The following is a 26,004-nucleotide window of genomic DNA, read 5'->3' on the forward strand; positions in this document are numbered from 1 at the left end:
CCCTTGGTTTACTCAGCCTAATTTACTGGATTCACATGACACACCAAACAAAGCAACAGCATATAAGCAACTGCACAAAACTGGACTGTCATTAGTAGTATATAAAGTACAAGCTAGTTCACACAAACTTATCATGATTTACAAATCATATTCACCAGCGCAAAGGGCACGCAAAATCCAAATCAAATCAAAGATATCCTAGAATGGCTGAATTTGCAGTTTGCATACAAAAAGGTAAAATCCAGACCTCGGTTTTAGGGATTTAGTGGAAGCGTTTCTGTATCTTTTTCCAATACTCAAGTTCCTCTGAACTGCTTTCTGCCGGAATCTTCCCGCCCCCTTCCTAATTTCCCAGTCTAGCTCATACCACAATATTTTCTTGTGTTTCTTCTCCAAGTGGTAACCAATTTATGTGAATCCAGCCCGGGAGGTTGACGTATTGCTGAACAAATCATGAGACCTATGCAAATTGGGATGAATAAAGCACGATACAATTCATCGCGGATAAATGGGTTATGCGGCACACGTTATAAGCTCGAGCCTAGCTCACAAGCTTATTCAATAAAATTTAGTCCAATCGCTTAATATTGAGGGGGAAATTCCTTAAATCGCAGGAATGCCCCCATCATCACGCTTTTTCTGTGCTCTGCACACGCAGTGCGGTTATTCGCCGACCTTCGATTCCAATAACGGTAGTTCGCATCGTTGTTTTTTTTCTCCCATCCCAGCCACCGTACCAAAACAACAACCATAGCCGAAGCAGACATAAGGCCGGAAGACAATGCGCGCGCCGGCGAACTGAAGAGAAAGCTGAAATGGAACGCATGCGCTAAAACGCCATTCCGGTGCTGGGGTCCCTGCCCTGGGCGGGAATTCTGGGGATCTTGAGGCTTTAGCGCGCGCTTTTTCAATCCGGTTCTTTTCTTTAGGTTTTGGTCGGCGGATCGCAGCCATGAGCCTCTGGGTGGACAAATACCGACCGACCTCGCTCTGCAAAGTAGATTATCACCGAGAGCAGGCGGCGCAGCTTCGCAATCTGGTGAGAGGCGGAGGTGTTTGGGCTCTTTCCTGTTTGGGGAGCAAGGAAGAGGAGAAATAACATCTGGTTGCATTTTATGCATCCCCGAGTGCATTTCTTTTTGCTCCTTCTCCCTCCTTAAACTTGCTTTAGTCACCATTGTACTCTACGGCTTTTGCTGCCTGTTTCTTATCCAGTAGATTATATCTTATATTCTCTGGGAAAACGGTTTTCTAAGCCACAAAGTGCTAATTAAAAGGTCTACATCTAATAAGAACATATATAACAACGTGTTTGTACGTGCATAGACAGAAATCTCCTTGGTCGTCTTGTGGGATGAACTGTGCTGAGAAAAAGTCAAACGGAATGGATCTTTCAGTGGATCTTTCAGTGGCTTTGGATAGTCAGCCGTGATAGTCCTTCTGGAGAGGCTGTCAGAATTGGCATATGGGGTCACTAGACTGCAATGGCTTCATTTCTACTTGGATGGCCATTTACATTCTTTTGGATTAGTCGGCTTTGGAGCAATTCAGTTAAGGAGCTCCTTGGGGCTCCATTTTAGACTCTTTTAACATTGACACAGAGCCTCTGGGAAAGGTAATCGGGATGGGGGCTGAAGTGCCACATTATGCAGATGATACACAGCTCTGCTTCTCATTTTCATCTAACACCAATGAGATGGTTGGTGTTCAGAAACAGTACTTGGGCAGACTAATGGACCAGATGAGGTCCAATCAGCCAAGCCTCAATCCAGGCATTATGGGTGTGCTGTTTGTAGGTAGTGCATCTGTCCAGCTGATTGGTGCCTGTATTTTTTTTTAGGAAGCAGGGTGGGGAACTATGGGCCTTTTATGACTTGTGCACTTCAACTCCCAGAATTCTTGAGCCTACCATTCCTGCTGGCTCAGGAATTCTGGGAGTTGAAGTGCACAAGTCATAAAAGGCCCATAGTTCCCCACCTCTGTTCTACAGGAGCAAGTTCATAATTGGAGAATGCTTCTAGTACCATTGCTGTCACTGGTAAAACGCACTCTGTATCACCTGGGCTACCTGGATCTATAGTGATTTGACCTGATCAGAAGCAACCTTTCAACAGTAATGTTCTGGTAATTTCCTGGATGGATTATTGCAGTACACATGGCTGCCTTTGGAATAAAAAATCTGGGACTTAACAGAATAACAGAGTTGGAAGGGACCTTGGTGGTCTTATAGTCCAACCCACTGCCCAAGCAGGACACCTTAAACCATTTTGAACAAATGGCTGTCCAATCTCTTCTTGAAAACCTCCAGTGATGAAGTACTCACTCTCAGGAAATTTCCCCTTCATTCTGGGTGGGATGTCTTTGATAAGTTTCCATCCATTATTTCTTGTCTTGCCCTCTGGTGCTTTGGTGAATAGGTTGTCCCCTTTTTCTTTGTGGCAGCCTCTCAAATATTGGAGATATGCTCCAATACTATCATGTCAGCTCTAGTCCTTCTCTTTGTTAGACTAGACATACCAGTCCCTGTTTTAGCCTCTAGACCAGGGGTGTCAAACTGCCGGCCCACGGGCCGGAATGTGTCATGCCAAAACCGTGCCCACCCCATTGAAGGCAATGGAAAAAAAGTTGCGATATGTCATGACACGTCACGTGACATGGTGGTTTTGAAGAATACTGGGCCTAAGACAGAACCTTGGGGTACCCCACTTCTTCCTTCCTTCCATGTAGACATAGTTCCATTGAGGGTTACAAGCTGAGTGTGGTTTGTCATCCTGTTACGAATCTATCTGATAGCAATGCTGACTATCCCACATTTTTTTGTCTCACCAAGAAGAAATAGGTTGTGGTCTACAGCAGAGATCCACAACCTTTTGGGCACCAGGGACTGGTTCTGTGGAGAGAGGATTTTCTGTGGACCGAAGGGTGCATGGTTTTGTATGCTGCCTGCATCCCGTAGATGGGGCTTTGCTTGTTTGTGCAGACCAGTTGCTGGCTTGCTGCGGCCTGGCCCTGGTCCATGGACCGGAGGTTGGGGACTCCTGGTCTACAGTACCTTGTCAAAAGCCTTAGTTCAAAATGGAGCAGCTAGGGACTAACTGATATAAGAATACTATGTCGGTATTTTACTATCTATACTAGCTGCCAGACCATTTCGAGATCCAGTTCAAAGGGCTGGTTTTGAGCTTTAAAGCGTAAACAGGACTAAGATCCCTAAAGGAGAGCTTTCTCCCATAACTACCTATCCAACATTAAGACCACTAATGAGACCATCCTCCAGCTTCCTCACCAAAAGGAGGTACGTTTTTTCTGTGGTGACAGATGACTGTGGTAGATGTATATGATATACAATCTGCCTTTTTTAATTGTTCCATGTGTGTATGTATAGGCAATTATAACTGCTCAGAAGACAATTAATAACTACTCAGAAGACTACAGAGCCTCAACCACCACTCTGCTCCAAGGCTTGGGAGAATAGCTACATTTTCAGTAGCTTTCTGAATGTCCTGGCAGTAGCTGTACAAGTGGTGGGAGATGCTGATCAAGAAGGAATCAAAGGGACACAATGTTACTTCCCCAGCAGAAATAGTTGAACGTAGGTGATTCCGCAAACTGAAATCAATATTCCTGAAATTTAAACTTATTGATTCTTGTTTCCAGGATCAACTAACTCTAAATCGTTCTGCCCCATCTTTACAGATCAGCATTTCAGGTTCTTGAAGATGTCATGTCTTTCTGCAGTCTTTTCTGCTCCAGGCTAAACATATTCAGTGCCTCCAATCTTCCCTTAAAAGTTTTGCCTTCGGTTCCCCTTATCATCTTGGTTGTTACAGTTGCAAGAAAAAGTATGTGAACCCTTTGGGATTACGTGGAGTTTTGCATGAATTGGCCATAAAATGCGCTCTAAACGTCATGTAAGTCACAATAGAAAAACACAGTCTGCTTAAAATAATACTGCACAAACATTAGCTGTTGTCATGTTTTAATTGAACATAAGATGGAAACATTCACAGTGCAGGGTGGAAAAAGTATGTGAACCTTTGGACTTAATAACTGGTTGACCCTCCTTTGGCAGCAATAACTTCAACCAAACGTTTCCTGTAGTTGCACATCAGACCTGCACAACGATCTGGAGTAATTTTGGACCACTCCTCTGCACAAAACTGTTTCAGTGTACCAATATTCTTGGGATGTCTGGTGTGAGTCGCTCTCTTAAGGTCATGCCACAGCATTTCAATCGGGTTGAGGTCAGGACTCTGACTGGGCCACTCCAGAAGGCGTATTCTGTTCTGTTGAAGCCATTGTTTTGTTGAATTACTTGTATACTTTGGGTCATTGTCCTGTTGCATCACCCATCCTCTGCGGAGCTTCAGTTGGCGGACAGATGGTCATACGTTTTCCTGCAAAATGTCCTGATAAACTCTGGAATTCATTTTTCCATCAATGACAACAATCCATCCAGGCCCTGAGGCAGCAAAGCAGCCCCAAACCATGATGCTCCCTGTGCCATGTTTTACAGTGGGGATGAGGTTTTGATGTTGGTGTGCTGTGCCTTTTTTTCTCCACACATGGTGTTGTGTATTTTTCCCAAACAACTCAATTTTGGTTTCATCTGTCCACAGTATATTTTGCCAGTAGTGCTGTGGAACATCCAGATGCTCTTTTGCAAGCTTCAAACGTGCTGCAATTTTTTTTTGGACAGCAATGGCTTCCTCCGTGGTGTCCTCCCATGTACTCCATTCTTGTTTAATGTTTTCCTTATTGTAGATTTGAATTTGAATTTGAATTTTATTGAATTTATAAACTGCCCTTTCCCGTAGGACTCAGGGCGGTTTACAGGGTATATAAAACATCAATACAAAAATTAAGAACAATTAAAAAGATTAAACTAAATCCCTGAAAAAAAAAAACCCAGTTAAAACCCCAATTAAAACTCAGCCTGGGCCGGAAAGCTCGAAGAGCCAGGTCTTCAGGTCTCGGCGAAATGATCGAAGGTCGGGCGCCCCCACAGAGAAGGCCCTCCCCCTGGGTGTTATCCGCCGGCATTCTTTTACCGGCGGCACCCTGAGAAGGCCCTCCCTGTGGGAGCGCACAGGACGAAGGGAGCTTGATGCCGGCAGCAGGTGTTCCCTCAGATATCCTGGACCCAAGCCATTTAGGGCTTTATAGGTCATCACCAGCACCTTGAATCTCACCCGGAGGGCAACCGGAAGCCAATGCAGCTCGCGGAGCAGAGGTGTTACATGGGAGTAACAGGAAACCCCCATCACAACTCGCGTGGCTGCATTTTGCACCAGCTGAAACCTCCGAGTGGTCCTCAAGGGCAGCCCCATGTAGAGAGCGTTGCAGTAGTCTAAACGGGAGGTCACGAGCTCATGAGTGACTGTGCGTAGGGCATCTTGGTCCAGGTAGGGTCGCAACTGGCGTACCAGTTGTGATGTGTCAACAAAAATGTTAGCATGTGCCAGAGATTTCTGTAGGTCTTTAGCTGACACTCTAGGATTCTTCTTTACCTCATTAAGCATTATGCGCTGTGCTCTTGCAGTCATTTTTACAGGATGACCACGCCTAGGGAGAGTAGCAACAGTGCTAAACTTTCTCCATTTGTAGACAGTCTTTCTTACCGTGGACACATGAACATCAAGGCTTTTGGAGATACTTTTGTAACCCTTTCCAGCTTCATGCAAGTCAACAATTCTTGATCGTAGGTCTTCTTAGAGCTCTTTTCTGCGAGGCATGGTTCACATCAAACAGTGCTTCTTGAGACCAGTAAACCCAAAACAGGTGTGTGTTTTTAAAGGGCAGGACAGCTGTCAGCAATGCATCCAATATCATCACACTGATTGGAGTCAAGGTTGGCTCACTCCTGGCTCCAATTAGCTCTTGGAGAAGTCATTAGGCTAGGGGTTCACATACTTTTTCCACCCTGCACTGTGAATGTTTACATGTTATGTTCAATTAAAACATGACAACAGCTAATGTTTGTATAGTATTATTTTAAGCAGACTGTGTTTTTCTATTGTTGTGACTTACATGACATTTATTTTTTTATTTTATTTTAATTCCATTTATATCCCGCCCTTCTCCGAAGACTCAGGGCGGCTTACAAGCTTAGCAGTAGCCTTCATTCTATGTATATGCCTGCTTATTAGGGCTTTCACACACACCCCAAGAGCACATTTTATGGCCAATTCATGCAAAACTCCATGTAATCCCAAAGGGTTCATACTTTTTCTTGCAACTGTATCTTTTGGATACTCTCCAGTTTGTCAGTGTTCTTAAAATGCAGTACATGAAACTGGATGCAATAATGTACATCTGGTCAAATCAACATAATGCAGAATAAAAACAAAGAATTACATCGTTTAATCTTGATGTAATCCTTCTGTTGAGACAATCTAAAATTGTATTTTATTTTTATGTAATTGCATTGTACAGTTTATGTTTTGACTCACTAAGATTCTAAAATACATTCTACATTTACTGCTATTCTATATGGTCCCTCCAAAGTATATTTATGTTCTTGATTTTTCTAATCTGTTGCTATCTTTTTCATAAACAATGGGACTAACCTTTTCCCCTTCCTTTTACTTTTGTCACTGCCAAAATTCTTTTTGATGTTTTTAGTTTGCCTTTGTAAGCATAATTTTCTCTACGCCCTGAGGCTTTCTGGCTTGCTTTCCACAGAAAGTAAGGAAATATACTTGTTAATATATTTCCTTGATAATTATAACCAACTACCATTTTTTCATGTCTATATCCTGCTTAACTCTTAGATGAATTGAATGCTCCACATTTGTCCCCAACTATTTCTTAACTACCTCCCATTTTTTCTGATTGGAATGGTGTGTAACTGTATTCCCAATACCTTGTTTTTGTCAAATTCCTAACCTGCTTTGCCCTGGTACTTCTCTATTTATTGAAATCGCTTTCTTAAAATGTTAAGTTTGTGTATGACTGTGCTCAATTTCTCTTTCTGCAATAGCTTGATTTTCTAAAGTGATCTTGGTCATTGAGATGAGGTTGTTCAGGTGTTCATGGACTAGGTGGGATGGGGTTGTTCAGGAGTTTTACAAGATAAATACCGTATTTTTCGGACCATAAGACGCACCTGAACATAAGACGCACCCAGTTTTTAGAGCAGGAAAACAAGAAAAAAAATATTCTGAACCAAATAGTACCGGTATACTAGGAAGGAAGGAGGGGAGAGAGAGAGAGAAGGAAGGAAGGAAGGAGGGAGGGAGGGAGGGAGGGAGGAAGAAAGAGAGAGATAGAAAGAAAGAAAGAAAGGAGAGAGAAAGAAGGAAGAAAGAAAAAGAAGGAAGGAAGAAAGAAAGGAGGGAGGAGGGAGGGAGCAATGAAGAGAGAGAGAGAGAGAAAGAAAGAAGGAAGGAAGGAAGGAAGGGAGAAGGAAAGAAGAAAGAAAGGGAGGGAGGAAGAAAGAGAGAAAGAAAGAAAGAAAGGTAGGTAGGTACCGGTAGTTTCTTTTCCCTGAATAGGTTTTCTAAGATGCCGAAGCAATTTCAAACAATTAGCAGTATTATCTTGCAAATGGGAAATCACTTCCAATAAACTTTGCAGAGAAACCTGCAGGGACAACTCCTCACGGCTTTGCTGGGGCAAGTCGCCTATGAGGTTTAGTTTAGCAAAAACTATTTCTTTAGCAGCGAGGTAAAAGAAAGAAAATGTGCGCGCGCAGGGAGGGGGAGGCAGTCAGAAGGCATGGCAGGCACCTCCGTATTTCCTCCCCTGCCGACCAATCACAGGGGCGGGGCGGAGAATTCCATGTCTTCATTCAATCACGTCTCTCCAATGGAGCTGATGGACTGCGTTGACTGAACGGGAGACAAGTGTTTTCGCTTACCTTCGGACCATAAGACGCACCTTGTTTTTCCACCCACTTTTGGGAGAGGAAAAGTGCGTCTTATGGTCTGAAAAATACGGTAGTTACCAAAACCATCTGCATGCACATCTTAAATATTTATCTTAAAATCCTCAAGCTTGCCAAAATTTCAATGCCTGTTTTGTTTTTTTGCTTCATCCAATTTGGGGTCACATAGAGATGTTGAGGGTCCCAGGGCTGTGTTTAGTAGTACTGATGTATGGACTAGCATTTATATTCTTAAGTATCCCAGCCATGTTCAGCATCTAGTGATGATTAATAACTGTACCGTTCTACTGCAGAGAGCATGACTTGTGGATATATTTAGATCCAAGTCATTGCCCATTAGAAATAAAATGTTATATCAATGCAGTATTAATGTTTTAATTCCCATATGCTTATTTCCCATTGGAATGTAAAAACTGAACTTTTATTTTGAACTATGGCCAATATGGTTAAATGATGAACTATTTGAAGATGGGGATTTGCTTTACTTTATAGTTCAGATTTTGAACGTTCTATAACATAAATCTCACAGTTGGAATTTTGAAAGTGCTTTTTATGTTTTAAGCTCAGCAAGACATAAAATATTTTCTTAAAAGGTTTCTTTAGGAATATTTGTACTATACTTAAGTTCTCGTTTACATTAGAAAGTATAGGGTTTTTGGATTGGAAGATATACATTTTATGTCTAGAATGCAACCACATTTTCTTTATCTTTGAAATCTAAACATAAAAGTAATATCTTCATGTATGCTCTGTTTGACAGGTTCAGTGTGGTGACTTTCCTCATCTGTTAATTTATGGACCTTCGGGAGCTGGAAAGAAGACAAGAATAATGTGTTTACTAAGAGAGCTGTATGGTTCTGGAGTAGAAAAACTGAGGATTGAACATCAAACTATAACAGTAGGAAATATCTTAAAATAAAACTTTTAAGTGTTTAAGAAAATTATATATAGATGTCAAGCTTAGACATGGACTATTTTTAAAGTATTCTCTGCAGACATAAATGAATTCATTTATCTACCCTTTTAGTGCTTGATGTTGGGAGTTGCAGTTCAGCAAAATTTGGATAACAACAGTCTTGTCAGGCCCAAAACCAAGAATGACACATAGCAATTATTCCAAGCTGAGGTCTTTGTTTCACACCTGTAGACAAAATCTTGCTAGACTAAGCACTCTTACTATCTGTATCTACTATAAACTCTGTGAACTAGGGGAGAGGGACTGTCTTCTCTCTTTCTCTCAAACATGATCTCTGGGCTAAGTTGCCTCTTCTGGAATCCACCTGCTTCCTTCTGAGAATCCACCTCCTCACTGTATTCTATCACAGCGGTCTCCAACTTTTCCAGCTTTGTGGACCAGTGTGTGGGGGGAAGGGGATGGTTTCACGTGAGCAATGGGCGAGCATGCATGTGTGCATCTCCATTAATGCAAGTGGCAGCATGCACGCTTGTCACTCACACAAATGGAGCTATGCACGTGCACTCGCCCGCCCTTTGCACGCACAAGTGGAGCTGCATGCGCTGCTCGCAAGCCACTTCCTTGACCCAGTTCTTAATGGGCAGTCCAGGCATTGGGGACCCCTATTCACATCTCTTCCTAACGCCATATTGTTGAACTTGATGTTTTTCATAATATGTGTGATTTTAATTCCCATTATTACTGATTGTGATTACAGAAGTTGAAATCCAACACATCTGGAATATCCTGCACTGGGCAATGCTGCCCTAAAGTCATCTATATAAGAGGCTAATATAGATGGAGAGAGAGAGTAGTTTTGATATTATCACTCTAAATATATTTGTTCAGCCATAAAGCTATTTATTTTGCTGTTAGATTTAAATCTCTGCTTTACTCTTTATGACACTCTGATTGTTTTATTTCTTGTATATAATATTTTTTTCTTCTTTTTGGTTTTGCATTGAGATTTTTTTCCAAATAATTTTCTGGTTTTATATTGTTAGGTTTTATGGCAGCTTTTGTTTTTGAAATGTCCAAAGCCTAGGAAATTTACTTGACAGACATCAGGAAATAAAGAGTAACTCAAGTGTTATGTAATACAAAGCAAATATGCAGTTTCTAAACGTGCAGTCAGTTCTAAATGTGCACTTTCTAGTTTACATTGGCAGTTAGGGCACATTTCATAGAAGTCATCGACCATGTAGTTGAATGGGATTTTGGAATCAGCAAAACTATTTCCCTATTCAGTATAAAATGCAACTGTGACATTCTTGAGAAATGGCCATTTAATCTTCGCATGAGTTTTTCAAGAGAGTCCACTACATTTTATTCTCTTGTGAAACAGCTGTTTCCTGTAGGAAGATTTTTCTCTTGTTGATTTGAAATCTGTTTCTCCATAATTTAGCCCCTCTGTGCTCATGCTGTGTTGACCACTCACACCTTTTTTGAGTTTGCCTTGCCTCCTGTGTGTGCTTGCACACCTTTCCTAGGCCTCACTATGCTTCTCATGCACCTTCTTCGTGTCGTGCTGTACCTCTCCCACATCCTCATTCACCCCTTCATGCCTCTCCATTTAGCAGCAGCTACTTATCTGCTTGTTGGCCTGCTTGTGATCTGCTTGCAGCTTGCAATTTCCTGCTGGCTTCCTCATTGATTTTGTGGGGAAGCTGGTGGGCAGTGGCCTTGTCTAAGACCATGAGATTTAGTTAACTGCAGGAATTGCTGTTGTTAAGTAATGTGGTTGCACTTTATGGCACATCACTTAGTGATGGCAATTCCAGTCCCATTTGCCATAATAAGTTGAGGACTTCATATACCTCAGTTTGTAAAAGCTGTTTTTAAAATGCAGTGCCCTAAAGAAAATTGTGCTTCAATTAGTATCTGACAAATGCTGAAAGTAGTGGGATTGTTATTGTCTGAAAACTGCCATTATTATGTAGCCTGTATTTGTCCTGTTAAACATGTGGCCTCTGCTACTGTAGGCTTTTGCTTTTACAGAAAATTTAGTTCAAGAATATTGATTTATGATATTAATCTTTTTCAGTTGTATGATACTGGAAATAATTTGGCCCAGCATAGTCTAGATTATACTTTGTGCTGTTTCACTCTGAATCAGCAGTTATGATCAAGAGATCCATTAGCTTCATTGTGCATTTGTTTATCAGTGGTTTCTCATAGTGATAATTTGATAAAAAGATTTTTTTAAAATGATGCCTCAGCAGTCAGAATGAATTCTTTTGCTTAATTAGTAGCTTGGGGAGTAAAGCAACCATCAGTAAATACATTATTAAAGGGATTCCTGTCATTTGGAATGATTTTCATTTTAATCAGGAAAATCAAAAGTGTCAATATTTAATAATTGGTGTGATTTGAAACTAAGTATTTAAGTGTCTAAAAGCGTCCCCAACCTAACTGCTCCCTTTCCCTCCGGGCCACTAGCATGAAAACGTTGGTGAACTCTGGTCTAAACCATTGCACAAAGTGAGAAAAAAGGTCTTCATTATAATTCCTTGTTTAGTTTAGCTTTTATTTATTTATTTTATTTTATTGGATTTGTATACCGTCCTATTCCCGTAGGACTCAGGGCGGTTTACAGGGCAGTTAAAACCATGAATACAAAAAATTAAAAACAATTAAAACAATTAAATTAAATTCAAGCCCCAAGAGTAAATCTAAAACCCAGTTAAATTAACAACCCCACAGTCTGGACCAAACAGATCGAAGAGCCAAGTTTTCAGGTCCCGGCGAAATGAGCGAAGGTCGGGGGCAGTCCTAAGTTCTGTGGGTAGTTGGTTCCATAGGGCAGGCGCACCCACAGAGAACGCCCTTCCCCTGGGAATAACCCGCCGGCATTCATTAACCGGCGGTACCCTGAGAAGGCCCTCCAAGCACAGGACGATGGGAAGATGATGCCGGCAGCAGGTGTTCCCTTAGATAGTCCGGACCCAAGCCATTTAGGGCTTTATAGGTCATTACCAGCACTTTGAATCTCACCCGGAGGGCAACCGGAAGCCAATGTAGCTCACGGAGAAGAGGTGTTACACGGGAGTATCGGGAAGCTCCCATCAAAACTCGCGCAGCTGAATTCTGCACCAGTTGAAGCCTTTTGCCATTTAACTATATTTTTTCAGTATTAAGTAATATACTACTATGGCAGCCTCCCCCATGTGCATTCCGATGGCTTTGGTCATTCAGTCCCAAGGGTGCCACTGGGGAGAAATCTTCATTGAAGCATTCATTGTCTGTGTATCTAATGTGAAGTTTGATGGAAATTAGCTTTTGAAGCTTATCTTCATTTTGGTTTGATCTATCCTTGCTATTTCTCTAAGTCCCTTTTCTCACCCATCTCTAGAAGAACTTGGCAAACAGCTTTTTCATCACTGAAGTTTGGAGGGATATAATTAATGCAAGCAATAAAAAGCAGTGGAAAGGTTATCATTTTTTCAAACTAAAATGGAATGAAAGGAAGAATTACTTTAAAGCATACCATGCTTGATATGTAACAATTAAAAAAACTACTCTTTTTTCAATAATGTGAGCTATATCTCATTAGTATTGATCTCCTAAAGTTCATCTTGCTTAGTATCATTTTTTTTCCAGGCACCCTCTAAAAAGAAAATTGAAATCAGCACTATTGCAAGCAACTATCATCTTGAAGTTAATCCAAGGTATGCTTGTAATCAGCTCTGAATATCTAGTTTTCGATGCAGGAAAATGCAGTGTTTAAAGAAAATGCAATTTTAGTTGTTTTTATATATGTTGTGGCTTTTATAAATGGTGCAGTTGATTAATATTGTATTACATGATACTTATTTCATATTAAAAAGTTAACATTTAATATAGAAGGTAGTACATTTTATAGATTAAAACTCTCAGTAATGTTGAAGTAACGAAAAAATTTGGGAGAATGTAAACAAAGATATACTGTACACTGTATACACTGTATAAAATAAATTATTGTGACTTAATTTGCACATAAGATTATGTTGTATGAACAGCATAAAAATTTAGTAAATAAATAAAAAAAATGTATTTAGACAAAAATTATTTAATTTACTCACAGATACATTTTTATTGCAAATGGATCTACAGCCTATTGAAATTTAAAGAATATAGTCTATTTAGGAAAATTATGCAGGAAAAAGACTGCAATCATCACTGTAGTGAAGCAAAAAAAGTTGTGAATTTTATTTTTCAGTACATCTGACACTTTTGAAAGTAAGTAGTTTTCAGGAGAAAATGAGAAAATGGGAAAACAAGACATAATGCACATTAAAATGTTCAATCTGACAGTTTCTTTGAAACTAGAGATCTGCTGTATAGCTGTAAGTCTCTGGGATATTCCATCTGCTAAGTTGTTAGTGACAGCAGTATCATTGGTCTATACATTTACAGTCCATGCTTATGTAAGCACTTGATAACGGAAAGAGTTCTATGTGCATTTTCTTGGGAGTAAGCACCACTCAGTCAGTTTCGTGTTCTCATTTAGGCACCAGACTAAAAACAGGAGATCATGAGTCTAGTCCTGCCTTATCACAAAGCCAACTGAGTGACTTTGGCCAAGTCACAGACTGTTAGTCCTAGGAAGAAGGCAGTGGCACTTGCGAAATCTTGCCAAGAAAATTGCAAGAATTTGCTCTGACAGTTGCTAGAAATCAATACTGACTCAAAGGCACCCGTCCCCACCAAAACCTTATTGAACTCCCTACAATTTTATTTTGCATAAATGTGAATATGAGGAAAAGGTATGTTGCTGAATTTCGACTCAGCATTCTATATTAGTCATGCTTATTGGGGATTATGGAAGTGGTAGAAAAATCTTTTTTAAAAAAGATATTGTTTTGTATTAACTTTTAGTGATGCAGGGAACAGCGACCGAGTTGTAATACAGGAGATGCTGAAGACAGTTGCACAGTCACAGCAACTTGAGACAAATACTCAACGTGATTTTAAAGGTCTGTACATAAATTGTGCAATGGTGTGGCAAGTTATTTTTACAAACCTATTCAGTGTTGTATTTCCTAAGAAGAATTGTTTGGAGAAATTGATTATGTGTAATAGTTATACAGTAGTGTGTAAAATATCACTCACATTCATTAAACATTATTCACACATCCAACCACACTTCAGCCATAAAAAGGATAATTCTCCATACATAAAATAAATTTAAAAGACCAGTAAGTTATTATAGTTCCTTTGCTTCGTAGCTTATAAACCAAAGGAAAACCCTCCAAAGATGACAAAACAGGGATCATGAACAACATCTAGTATAAGGATTTCAAAAACCACAGTATAGGAGAAATAGGTAGAAGATTTGCAGATGCATCCTCAAATATCATTTGGCAGTCAAAAGACATGATGAAAGATGTCTGGATAAGGAAAATGGTGAACTACACATCATCAAAACAGTGGAAACCATGCTGTCGTAACAATCGATGGATTGGCAGTAAGCTTATCCTTTTGGATAAGTCAAGTATGAGAGATCACCTCCTTGTGTTTTGGACAGTTCCTCCTGAGTACGAGAAGATGAAGGAAACCATAAAATTCTCAACTACAATGGAACCTCTAAGGCTTGATCGCCTCATTTTCTATTCATTGTTGAAATTACAATTATTTTATAGTTAAAAGGTCTGCTAAACTGTAAGTTTGAAAAACTATGATAAGTAAAAGTTCATTCCAAATAGAAGAAAAGTTGGATAGTAGTTTAAAAAACTGAAGGAATATAAAACATGTCAAAAAGCTGAATAAAAATTTAAGTAAGTTTTAAATGGATTAAGGAACCAGACAAATGTGGAATATTAGGACTTTTGAAACATTGAGTAAATTCTGACAGCAATAATCTTTGCACCAGTAATTTTTTGAAAATGATTATAAAGAAGAAATAGAAGATGTGACAAATGTGGAAGAATTTATGGCTAAGATGAGAAAGGGATACAAATCCTAACTCATGGGAAAACATTGGAAAATGAAGAAATTAAGGATTAATAGACAGAGATAACAGTGGAAATAAAAATGACAAATCAAGAGATGAAAAATTCCTGGGAAAACCTGTTTTTTATTTACAAATGAGAGTTTCTAAAATCTGAAAAAAAATGAGAAGGAAGTGCATGGAAATTTAATCCTCTGACAGCAACTTGATGAACTAAAGATTAAAATTGTTAGGAGCAAAAGAAACGAATATAAAATTGGCTAAAATCTGGAGTATTTTATAAAATTCTGGAACCCTTTTGCCAACATTGGTGAGTTCTGGGTTTCTGAATAGATGGAGGAGCTATAAGAATTCATGAACCGTGTATGTAATCTCATAGGGCAGGGGTAGGCAACCTCGGCTCTTTTATGACTCATGGACTTCAACTCCCAGAATTCCTGAGCCAGCTCAGGAATTCTGGGAGTTGAAGTCCATGAGTCATAAAAGCCGAGGTTGCCTACCCCTGTCATAGGGGATAGGGAACTATTAATTTGCCTATAGTTGAAGGTCGATCAGGAGCTGCTTTTTTTCCTCTTTTTCATTTTTCTATCTCTTTTTTGCACTTGTATTTCTTATTTTCTATTCTTCCAATCAGTGTTTCCTTTTGTTCTGAACCAGCCTGCTACCGGCCTTGCAATAAGGCAAACCCCTGTTCAAACAGTAGAGACTGGAGAGCGTCTGAGGCTGAAAAGCGTCTGCCAAGATTTATTACTCAAACAACAGAACAAGAAACAAAAACACTGGAACTTGAATCCTCAAACGGAAGGGTTGCTTTCAGCAACCAGCCCTTCCCCAAACACTCCTTTTATTTAGAGATCAGGGCGTGGCCTCCCTGTGCCTCCTCCCGAGGAGTCCCACAGCCTTTCTCTGTTTGGTCCTGCTCGACTGCCTCCTGCGTCGGGCGTCCTTGAACAGGGCCAGCTGTGGGTCATCATCCTCCGCACTATCGGGCTCACGCAGCTGAGAAGAGGGCCCCGGCTGGGGGCTCTGCGAAGCCTCCAAACCATCATCAGCCGGTTCGTCTCCCACACACTCCTCCTCCCCCTCATCTGAGTCATCCGAGACATCTGAGCCGGCTGCCGGACCCACAGGCTGGCCCTGAGTCACAACACCTTTTCCTTTTTTTGCACTTGTTTTTCTTATTTTCTATTCTTCCAATCTTAGTTTGTACTATCTTTTAAGATTATAAAACTCTTTAATAAAAATTATTTTTTAAAAAAGTGACACAGTAAAACACTAGTAATTTCAAAGCACCCAAATAGGTTCAATCACAATTTCAACTGGGAAGCTATCAAGATTTTAGATTAAACCAAATTTAAGAATACAAGATAATTCCTAGAAGCTTGGCAGTCTGCCTAATTAACAACTGACATACAGAGATAAACTCATTTATGAAGCAACAACCTAATGTCAAAAGAAAGGGTGGGGACAAATAGACCAGAATACATCCTTCCAGCACTTAATCACTACAATAAAGACTAAAAGACAGTTAAGGAAAAAACAATACTACCTATCAACAAATCCTGCCCAAATCCAAGCAAGGCTGATTCAACCTGCTATATATGTATAGGCAGCCTATAAACTTCACTTCCACCATGTCAGAGCACTAATGACCTTCCTCAAGAGTCTGTAGCTAATTACTTGTGCTGTAATTTTGTATCTTTAGCAATGTATGTAATGCAGATTCTTTTGGGAGGGTGTCATTCTCACTGGGAAGATAAATAGAATGGACTAGCATGTGTTTAGAATATTTACAGAAACTGAGATGAAAAACAAATTCTCAATCTCCATAAATGCATGTGGGAGAAAGATGATAGTTTTCTGAGTAGGAAGGCTTAATCCTAGCTACTGAATTCAGATATACTAAAAATAAATTAAGATAATGAGAGTATAACTAAAAGTTATTGCTCATTTATTTTTAGTGGTGCTCTTGACGGAAGTGGACAAGCTTACAAAGGATGCCCAGCATGCACTGAGAAGAACAATGGAAAAGTATATGGCTACCTGTAGATTAATTCTTTGTTGCAATTCTACATCAAAAGTCATTGCACCCATCAGGAGTAGATGCCTTGCAGTGCGAGTCCCTGCTCCAAGTATTGGAGATGTAAGTTCATGATGAAGATGAATTGCTTTCCAGATCCACCCCCTCCCCCAGTGTTATTTGATGCAAATTTGGCAATCTTTGTTTACTGTCTTTCTCTGAACTATTTACCGTATTTTTCTGTCTATAAGACGTACCCTTGTATAAGACACTCTGGCATGTGAGTTACTCCACACCGATTGGGCTTGACACCTGCAGCAGGCGCCATGGCAAACCACACAAGCATGCCCTGGGCTGCGGAGGTTACCATTATTTTTCCGTGTATAAGATGCTGCAGTTGTATAAGACGCACCTGATTTTTGAACAGGGTGTGTGCAGGAAAAAATTGCGTCTTAAACATGGAAAAATACGGTATGCTTATCCAGTTAGCCTATATTTAACATTGTTGCTATATGTGAATGTAATTTTTACAACTTAGATTCATGCTTAATTTGCTTTCTTCAAAGTCATGGAGATGAATGTAATATTTTTGGAAAGGCCTGGAATGGAAGGATTCAGTCTGTGAAGAAGGAATGTGGTGAGGTCCTAGAGGCAGAACAGTAGTTCAAAGTGGCCGGGAATACACTTCTCGTTTGTTACCACCATTCTTATAAGTCTTCACGAGAGCATAGTCAACCAACTTTATTTCTAAAATAGAGGGATCTAAACTGTCAGATAGCATATGCTGGTAGAATCTACCTGGCCCTCCCAACCCATTCCTCTGATGTTAAACTTTGTGCCAGATTGAAATGTTCCCTGATTAAATTCTATCTGGCATTTGCCAGTTTTGAATCTGTTAGTTGATGGTCTTTGGCTTATGATAGATAGGACTGATTAATCCAGAAATTCACAGCATTGCCAACTGGAGTGCTTAAAATATTTCTGTATCTCTTGTATTATAAAAAGTCCAGGATATAATTAGTTTCTGAAAACCAGAAGCACTGAAAACAGGTATAGCAGAAGAGATCACCCTTAGATCTGATTTAAGGTAAATGTGAGAGAAGGCAAAAAAGAAATACTTGACTGGATCCAGTAGATGTAGTTTAGATAATCGGTACTTCATTGCAAATTTCTCCAAACTGACATCCTTCTTAAATAGGGACTTTCCTCTTTGTTTACTCCTGCATCAACTAATGCAGTGATATGCAAGCTTTTATAAAACAAATGTTAGCAAAACTAATGTTTGTCTTATCAAATATTTAGATCTGTACCATTTTATCAAATGTTTGCAAGAAGGAAGGCCTGACTCTTCCTCAAGATTTGGCTCGGAGAATTGCTGAAAAATCTGGGAGGAATCTCAGAAAGGCTCTTCTGATGTGTGAGGCATGCAGAGTGCAGCAGTAAGTTTTTTTTTAAAAAAATGGATACGGAGACGAATAAACAGCACCAAGTTAATCTTTGCAAGTCTTTACTACTTGTCTCGCAGGCTTCCTTTCACACCTGATCAAGACATTTCTGAGGCTGACTGGGAAGTATATCTGAGAGAGACAGCCAATGCTATTGTCAGTCAGCAGACACCCCAGAGGTAAGTGAGTGCAGCAAATAATATATGACATTGATAAATGTCAGGTTGCAAAATACAACACATATGTTTTCTGACACTGAAGGTTTACATTGATGATTTTAATACTGTGATCTTTTAAAAGATGACTGTAACTACACTTAAAACTTATAAGAGGTTTTGTGTGTATGTGTATTTGTGCTACATAATCATAAAACAGTTTATAATAGAAGCATTCAGAATAAGACATGCCCTGGCAGTCTCCAAGAACTGGATATGATTGAATGTAAGAGGAAAAAAAAACACCTAGATTTTAGGCCCATGTTTCAAGAAAGCTTCTGAAAAAGTGGGACAATTTCAGAGAAGGGCAAAAAGAATGGTTGGAAGCATGAAATTATGTCCTCTAAAGCAGCCGCTCCCAACCTTTTCTATACCCTGCACCCCTAGAATGCTTCTGATATATTCTTGCACCCCTCACAAATGTTTGGAATAAGAATTATGCATATATGCTATAATTTTGAAACTTCTAAGCCCAAGTTTTTGTACCCCCTGGAATATCGTCTTGCATCCCTGGTTGGGAACCCCTGCTATAAAGGAATTGAAAGAACAGGATATTTTGCCCTGAGAAAATACAGTTGGGGAAATAGGAATATAAAAGCACACATCAAATATCTGTCAAACAGAAGACTGAGACCTGTTCTCTCATTCACAGTGCAGGATGGGTGATAATTTGTTTAAGATACAGAAAAGTGGATTGATGTAGAATATAAATCCTAATGGTAAAAATAGTTGAACAGTGAGAAGTTGTAGGCTGTCTTTTGTTGGAAGAGCACAAGCAGGATTAGTTAACCATCTGTTGAGGATGCTTTAACTTCTATTCCTGAATGAGCAAAGGCTTGGACTTGGTGGCCTGAATCACTTTTCAATACTATGATTATATGAAAATACAATGGTGCATTAGCCTAGTCAGCATACTAATTATACACTCCCTGTTTTTATAGTCAACTTACACATTTTTCAAATCCGGAGCATACATGAACAAATTATTCAAATTTATTTTTTTACTCTTCTTTGACTTCTTTGATAAAACCTGTTCAAATCCTGGATATCAGCCTAGACTGTGCTCCCATAACTTTGGTGCAGTTGATTTTAACAATATGTGCAAGAATTTTTTTTGTATATAAGTTCAATATATAGCATGTAGTTTTCCCAAGGAAATGTAAAAAAATAAATAAAAATCAGAAGAGGAACAGGCTTCACAGTAAGGCTAGCCAGGGTGCCGATGGGTTCTCTTTTGTTGGGTGTGCTCAAAAGAATCATCCACCGGGGATGCTTTAACTGAGATGGGCAGTCTGAATTGCTGCCCTAATTATAAGATTGTGCTGTTGTAATAGTGTATCGGTGAGCAATGTCAATTCTGGTGACTTAATGGCCTTTGCTTATTTCAAATATAACCATTTTAAAAATGAATTGCTTACAGAGTATGCTTTTTAATTTTCTAATACTGCTTTCATGTAGAATTTAGGGTACTCTTTGGAAAGAATGAACAATAAACAGTGGGCTCCATTGATATAAAGGCTAACCTTATACATTTTTCTATGTTTTAAGCAGCTAAAAAGACTAGATAACAATATCTAGTAATTTCTCTTAGCAACAGTAGTTGCTTTAATGCTGCTAGTTCTATCTTGTTTCTGCTAGGTTACTTCATGAGATCTTTGGTTTTGGGCTGATTTGAGTATTTCATTTCTTTTCCAATTTGTTAGAACCCTTTTTGCTTCTGGTAGGTTCAATAGATGGATTCACAGTAGTGGCCATTTTCAGAACTGCTACATTGAATTAAGCTATTGTAAAACAAGCTTGCTGGTTTGGAGCAATGAAGAACCTCTATCTAGAAATGACAAAAATGACATGGGCAGGTTTTTTCTCTCGCTGCTGATCCCCTTTCATAGAACAAAAGAAGTGTGGTCTGTTTGCCATATGTTTGTGTGGTGGTATATATTGTATTTGCAGAAAAGACTGGCAGCATTTATAATTAATTTTGAGAGTTTGAATTCTTTTTGATGTAAATGGGGGATGCTGTGACTCACATCTTCTGCCTTTTCCCATTAAAACTATAATAGTCCCCATTATTGTTTAATGTTGATGTTGTGCTTTAGTAGAAAAAGAAAACATGTGAATTGATTGTAACTATAGATTTTCTTCCATGTGAACTTTATTTTGAGCTTTTATATATGTGACTTCAGGCAGTCGATTAAATGACTGCTTAGGACTTTTTTGTGTGTTTTTAATACTTAAAAGGGACGCGGTGGCTCAGTGGGTTAAGACGCTGAGCTTGTCGATCAGATGGTCGGCAGTTTGGCAGGTCGAATCCTGAGTGCCGCGTAACAGAGTGAGCGCCTGTTACTCGTCCCAGCTTCTGCCAACCTAGCAGTTCGAAAGCACGTAAAAATGCAAGTAGAAAAATAGGGACCACTACGGTGGGAAGGTAACAGCGTTCCGTGCGCCTTTGGCATCTAGTCATGCCGGCCACATGACCACGGAGATGTCCTCGGACAAGCGCTGGCTCTTCGGCTTTGAAACGGAGATGAGCACCGGCCCCTAGAGTCGGAAACGACTAGCACGCATGTGCGGGGGAACCTTTACCTTTACCTAATACTTAAAAACAGACTTCCTGTTCAGCAATCACTCTGGTCTAAGAAAATCAACTTTAGATAGCTATTTGCCTATTTAGAAAAGATTCAGCAACAAAAAAGTAGATTCTCTTTGACTCAGTTTTTATGGTATATATCAGTTTTCCCCCACCCTAGTTTTCTCTAAAACTATTTGGATTACAGCTTTCAGAACTGTAGCTAGCATATCAGGCTGAGTTGCAGTCATTTGTTTAGCACTTGTTTGAAGTTAATGACAGTGCTGAAAAAAGTGACTTTTATGACTGGTCTTCACATTTATGACTGCCATAGTGTCCCCATAATTGTGTGATCAGAATTTGGGTGCTTGGCAACTCGCATGTTGCAGTGTCCCAGGGTCATGTGATTGCCATTTGTGACCTTCCCAGGGGGCTTCTGATAATCTAGGTCAGTGCAGGAAACCAGATTCACAATAATTACGGCAAAAAAGATAGTAAAATTGGATACAGTTCATTTAACAACTGCTTCCTTTAGTGACAGAAGTATCCATTACATTGTGGTCGTAGGTCAGTGATAACTTGTATTCAGTGATTTTACAAAGATTTGCAGAACGCAGCCAGGAATTTGATAGCACTTTTCCAACTAACAAATTTTGTTAAAGTCATTAGCAGCTCATGAAAGCTTATGCTTCTAGCCTCCTGGTGTTTTTTTTTAATCACCATAGACATTGCTCCCTCCCCCTGTAATATACGGATCGATTGTTTGGCACTGATTTAGGAAGCATTTGTATTGGAGAAATCATGAAAAGTGGTTATATTGAGCTCCAAAAACAAGCCTCATTTTATCACTCTTGTGCCGTTTTCTTACAATGTATTAGAGTAGAGATTCTTAAGTTATGATCCCAGAGGGCTTTGCAGAAATTTCTTAAAATTGTCAAGAACGTTGTTGTTGTTGCTAAAAGAAACTGAAGCCATCTTGACTGGAGGCTGAATTTTTGAACCTGTGATAGGGAACTATTTGAAGTGTTTATTTTTTCCCCCTAAATGATTGCATGGGCACTGTGATTTTCATCATGCGGTGTAAGATTTAGTAGTGGTAATGCTGAACATTTTAAAAAACATTAAAATCACTGATATTTTCATTCTAGAACCGTGGTGGCGAACCTATGGCACGTGTGCCACAGGTGGCACGCAGAACCCTCTCTGTTGGCACATGCGCCATCGCCCCAATCCTAGGCCTTCAGCTGGGTTTTATAAAACCTTTGAACTTTAGGCATCTGCCACCAAGTGCAAAAAAATAAAAATGTCCATGTCCATTTTGCTCTATGAGTTCATGGTGAGGTAAGCCTAACCCTAAGTGGAATTTTCCTCCAGTGGTGTTGTGACTCAGGGCCAGCCTGTGGGTCCGACAGCCGGGTCCGATGTATCGGAGGACTCAGATGTGGGGGAGGAGGGAAACGAACCGGCTGATGATGATTTGGAGGCTTTGCAGAGTCCTCAGCCGGGGACCTCTTCTCAGCTGTGTGAGCCCGAGAGTGCGGAGGATGATGACCCACAGCTGGCCCTGTTCAAGGACGCCCGACGCAGGAGGCAGACGAGCAGGGACAAAGAAAGACTATGGGACTCCTCGGGAGGAGGCACAGGGAGACCACGCCCTGAGCTCTCTATAAAAGAAGTGTTTGGGGAGGGGCTGGTTGCTGAAAGCAACTTTTCCGCTTGAGAAGACAAGCTCTTGTGTTTTTGTTAACTGCGTAATTAAATCTTGGCAGAAGCCTTTTAGCCTTGGACGCTTTCCAGACTCTTCTCTTAATTAGGGGTTGCGAGAAGAGGGCTGGTTCAGAACAAGTGGGATTTTCCCATGTATTTTACCAGGAAACATAGATAGGGCAGGCTAGAAAAGTAAGTGCCCTCCAAGCCATACCCAAGCACTCCGAGTTTGTTGGCGATGTCCATTTTGCTCTATGAGTTCATGGTGACCTAACCCTAAGTGGAATTTTCCTCCAATGGGATCTTTCCATGTATTTTACCAGGAAACTGTTCTGTACCAGCCTACTACTGGCCCTGCAGATAAGGCAGGGACAACCCCTTTTACAAGAAGGCAAGAGGCTGGAACTAAGCCTGCCAAATTTATGGACACAAAAGCAAACAGAGCAAAAACAAGACACGAACCATGAAACAGGAGCTATTCAAACGGTTGCCTTCAGCAAACCAGCCCTCCCACGCATTCCCCTTTTAAACAGTTCAGGGCATGGCTTCTCTCTGCCTCCTTCCGAGGTGCCCCATTGCCTTCCTCTGTTTACTCCTGATTGACTGCCTCCTGCGTCGGTCGTCCTTGAACAGCTGTGGGTCATCTTCATCCACGCTGTCAGCTGTGGGTCATCTTCATCCACGCTGTCAGGCTCACACAGCTGGGTCTGCGTCGTAACCAGGTGGAAGGGGCCTGGCTGAGGGCTCTCATCAGCAAGCTCTCCAACACCCTCAGCAACCTCTCCAACACCCCCTTCCTCCTCCTCTGAATCGTCCGACCCAACTGCCGAACCCACAGGCTGACCCTGAATCACAACAGAAACATAGATAGGGCAGGCTAGAAAAGTAAGTGCTCTCAAAAGCATACCCAAGCACTCCCGAGTTTGTTTTCAGTGTCCATTTTGCTCTATGAGTTCATGGTTACCTAACCCTAATCCTAAATCCATGGTGGCGAACCTATGGGACACGTGCCACAGGTGGCACGCAGAGCCCTCTCTGTGGGCACATGCACCTTCGCCCCAGTCCTAGATCTTCAGTTGGCTTTTATAAAACCTTTTTGCTTTAGGCCTCTGCTGCCTTATGAAAAAAAAGAAAAAAGGTTCAATCAATTAATCAATTTCAACTTCTCATGGGGAAAAAAAATCTCGCAAAGTTAGAATTAGTTGATTGAACTTTTTAGTCCTACCCGGTCTGCCATTACCACTGCATCCACACCCACCTAATGGGCCACGCCCACCCAATTGGCCACACTCACCCAATGGGCACACCCACCTGGCACCCGACGATACATAAGTTGGATTTGGGCTGCAGTTTGGGTACTTGGTCTCTAAAAGGTTCGCCATGATTGTTCTAGAAGAAACCTTTTTACCACTTAAATATTGCATTCAATCCACTCTGATTGCATTTTATTCTTTCCTCACCAGTAGGAAAAAAATAAAATGATTCTTTCAGAAATGAAAGACCAGAAAGAAGCTTTGGAGTTGTGAGCAAATACATTTATTTCTGTTGTAGGTGTAAAAATGTATTTCAAGAAATATAAGGATGCAGAACATTGTAATCGAGGGGAAGTTTAACTTCTTATATGCTTTTAAAAGAAGGTGGGGAAAACACATGCAATCCCTGAGCAGAATTTTATTTCTTAATAATTGAATTATTATAGCTATTATCTTTTAAAATTAGATTTTGAGATAGTGTGAAGGCTAGACAATAAAGGTTATTACATAAAAATTGGTTGAGTAAGTTAAAACTTTTTGGAAACTTGAAAGTTAAATTGCAGCTTGGTAATTTAATTTTATTCCAATAGACTACTTGAAGTCCGTGGGCGACTTTATGAACTTTTAACTCATTGTATTCCTGCAGAGATTATAATAAAGGTAACTACTTTATTGATTCCTATTTGGTTTACTTATTGAAGGTAACATTAATTAGAGCTGGGAAGCAAGAAGGTTTAGAATAAACAGTTTGAACATTTTTTTATATCTTGAAAGAATTATTGATATTCTTGTGTCAAATCAGATTTTGCTATTAAAGTTGAAAAAATATGGATAATTGTAAAGACTATTAATTATTTCTTAGCTTTCTTCAACCAAGAATCCATATGTTGGACTACACATTCCATAGTCCACTCTAGGAATATACAGATTGTGGACTATGAGAGTTGTAATTCAGCAGACTCGAAGAAAGCTAAACTGGGCAAAGTTGCTTTAAGTTATGGAAATTTCAGAACGTGCAGTACATATGCATTTACTGTGCCTTTTCTTTTTGAGCTAAGCAACATTGTTCAAATAACAAAAATTAATAAATAAAATAAATGGATAAGAGGAAAGAAAATTAAATAAAATTTATATTAATGCCATTCGTAAAACCTTTCCATACCATTCTATTACTTCAAACCATCCTTGCTTCTAACAATTCCATAAACTAATTTATAAATTGCCCTTGTTCCTACCTCTTGCTTTCTGACAATTTCATTCATTAAATATGCATAACTTTTTCTGGTTTCATCTCAGTGCATTCAAACATCCTGCATATATTTGTTTTACAATTTAGTATTCATTCATTATTTCCATGTGATCAAGTCATCTTAGGGTTCTTTAACACTATTCTCTCAACTTTTGTTATTTAATCCTTTTCATTCATCATCCATTCATCCTTGAGACCAATGAATGTTGACTTTTACTGATCATTATAGCTTTGATCAACTTTTCTAGAATTCTTTTTAATAAGATAAAATAATAGATTAAATTACCAACTTAAATCATACCTGTTCTACATATAGCATGCTCTGCTAATGATATATATATATATGTCAATTTTGAAACATTTTGGCCAATGTACCGCAATTTAATCAAAGTCAGTTTTATTCCAAGCATTCCATTTGATTCATACATTCAAAAGAATATAATTACCTACCTCTGAACTACTACTGTTTATCATCTACTTTAGGGCCTTCTGTCTGAACTTCTGAACAACTGTGATGGGCAACTAAAAGGAGAGGTTGCACAAATGGCAGCTTTCTATGAGCACCGATTACAAATGGGCAACAAAGCTATTTATCACTTGGAAGCATTTGTAGCCAAATTCATGGCCATTTATAAAAAATTTATGGAAGATGGACTTGAAGCTATGATGTTCTAATGCATAGCTTTGAGAATACTCATCATTTGTGATTGTGAACTGCATGAATTGCAGACCACAAGAGTTTTACTGTATCCAGACAATAAAATCAAAATTGTTGAA

General features: G+C 39.7%; 1 protein-coding gene across 2 annotated transcripts; it reads left to right on the forward strand.

The window, feature by feature from the left end:
• The first annotated feature begins 761 nt into the window (after positions 1–761).
• RFC3 (replication factor C subunit 3) lies at positions 762–26,004 on the forward strand. 2 transcript variants are annotated; one of them, XM_081328078.1, is made up of 9 exons: positions 762–1,039; positions 8,649–8,786; positions 12,444–12,511; positions 13,701–13,798; positions 16,734–16,915; positions 18,095–18,231; positions 18,318–18,416; positions 24,569–24,638; positions 25,711–26,004. In XM_081328078.1, exons 1-9 carry the CDS (start codon positions 953–955, stop codon positions 25,900–25,902), a joined length of 1,071 nt encoding a protein of 356 aa, XP_081184204.1. In that variant the 5' UTR covers positions 762–952; the 3' UTR covers positions 25,903–26,004. The 2 variants fall into 2 exon arrangements, with proteins under 2 accessions (XP_081184204.1, XP_081184205.1); XM_081328079.1 differs by lacking the exon at positions 18,318–18,416.

This window comes from Vipera berus, assembly GCF_964194415.1.
Source record: "Vipera berus genome assembly, chromosome: 4".
Taxonomy (NCBI): Eukaryota; Metazoa; Chordata; class Lepidosauria; order Squamata; family Viperidae; genus Vipera; species Vipera berus.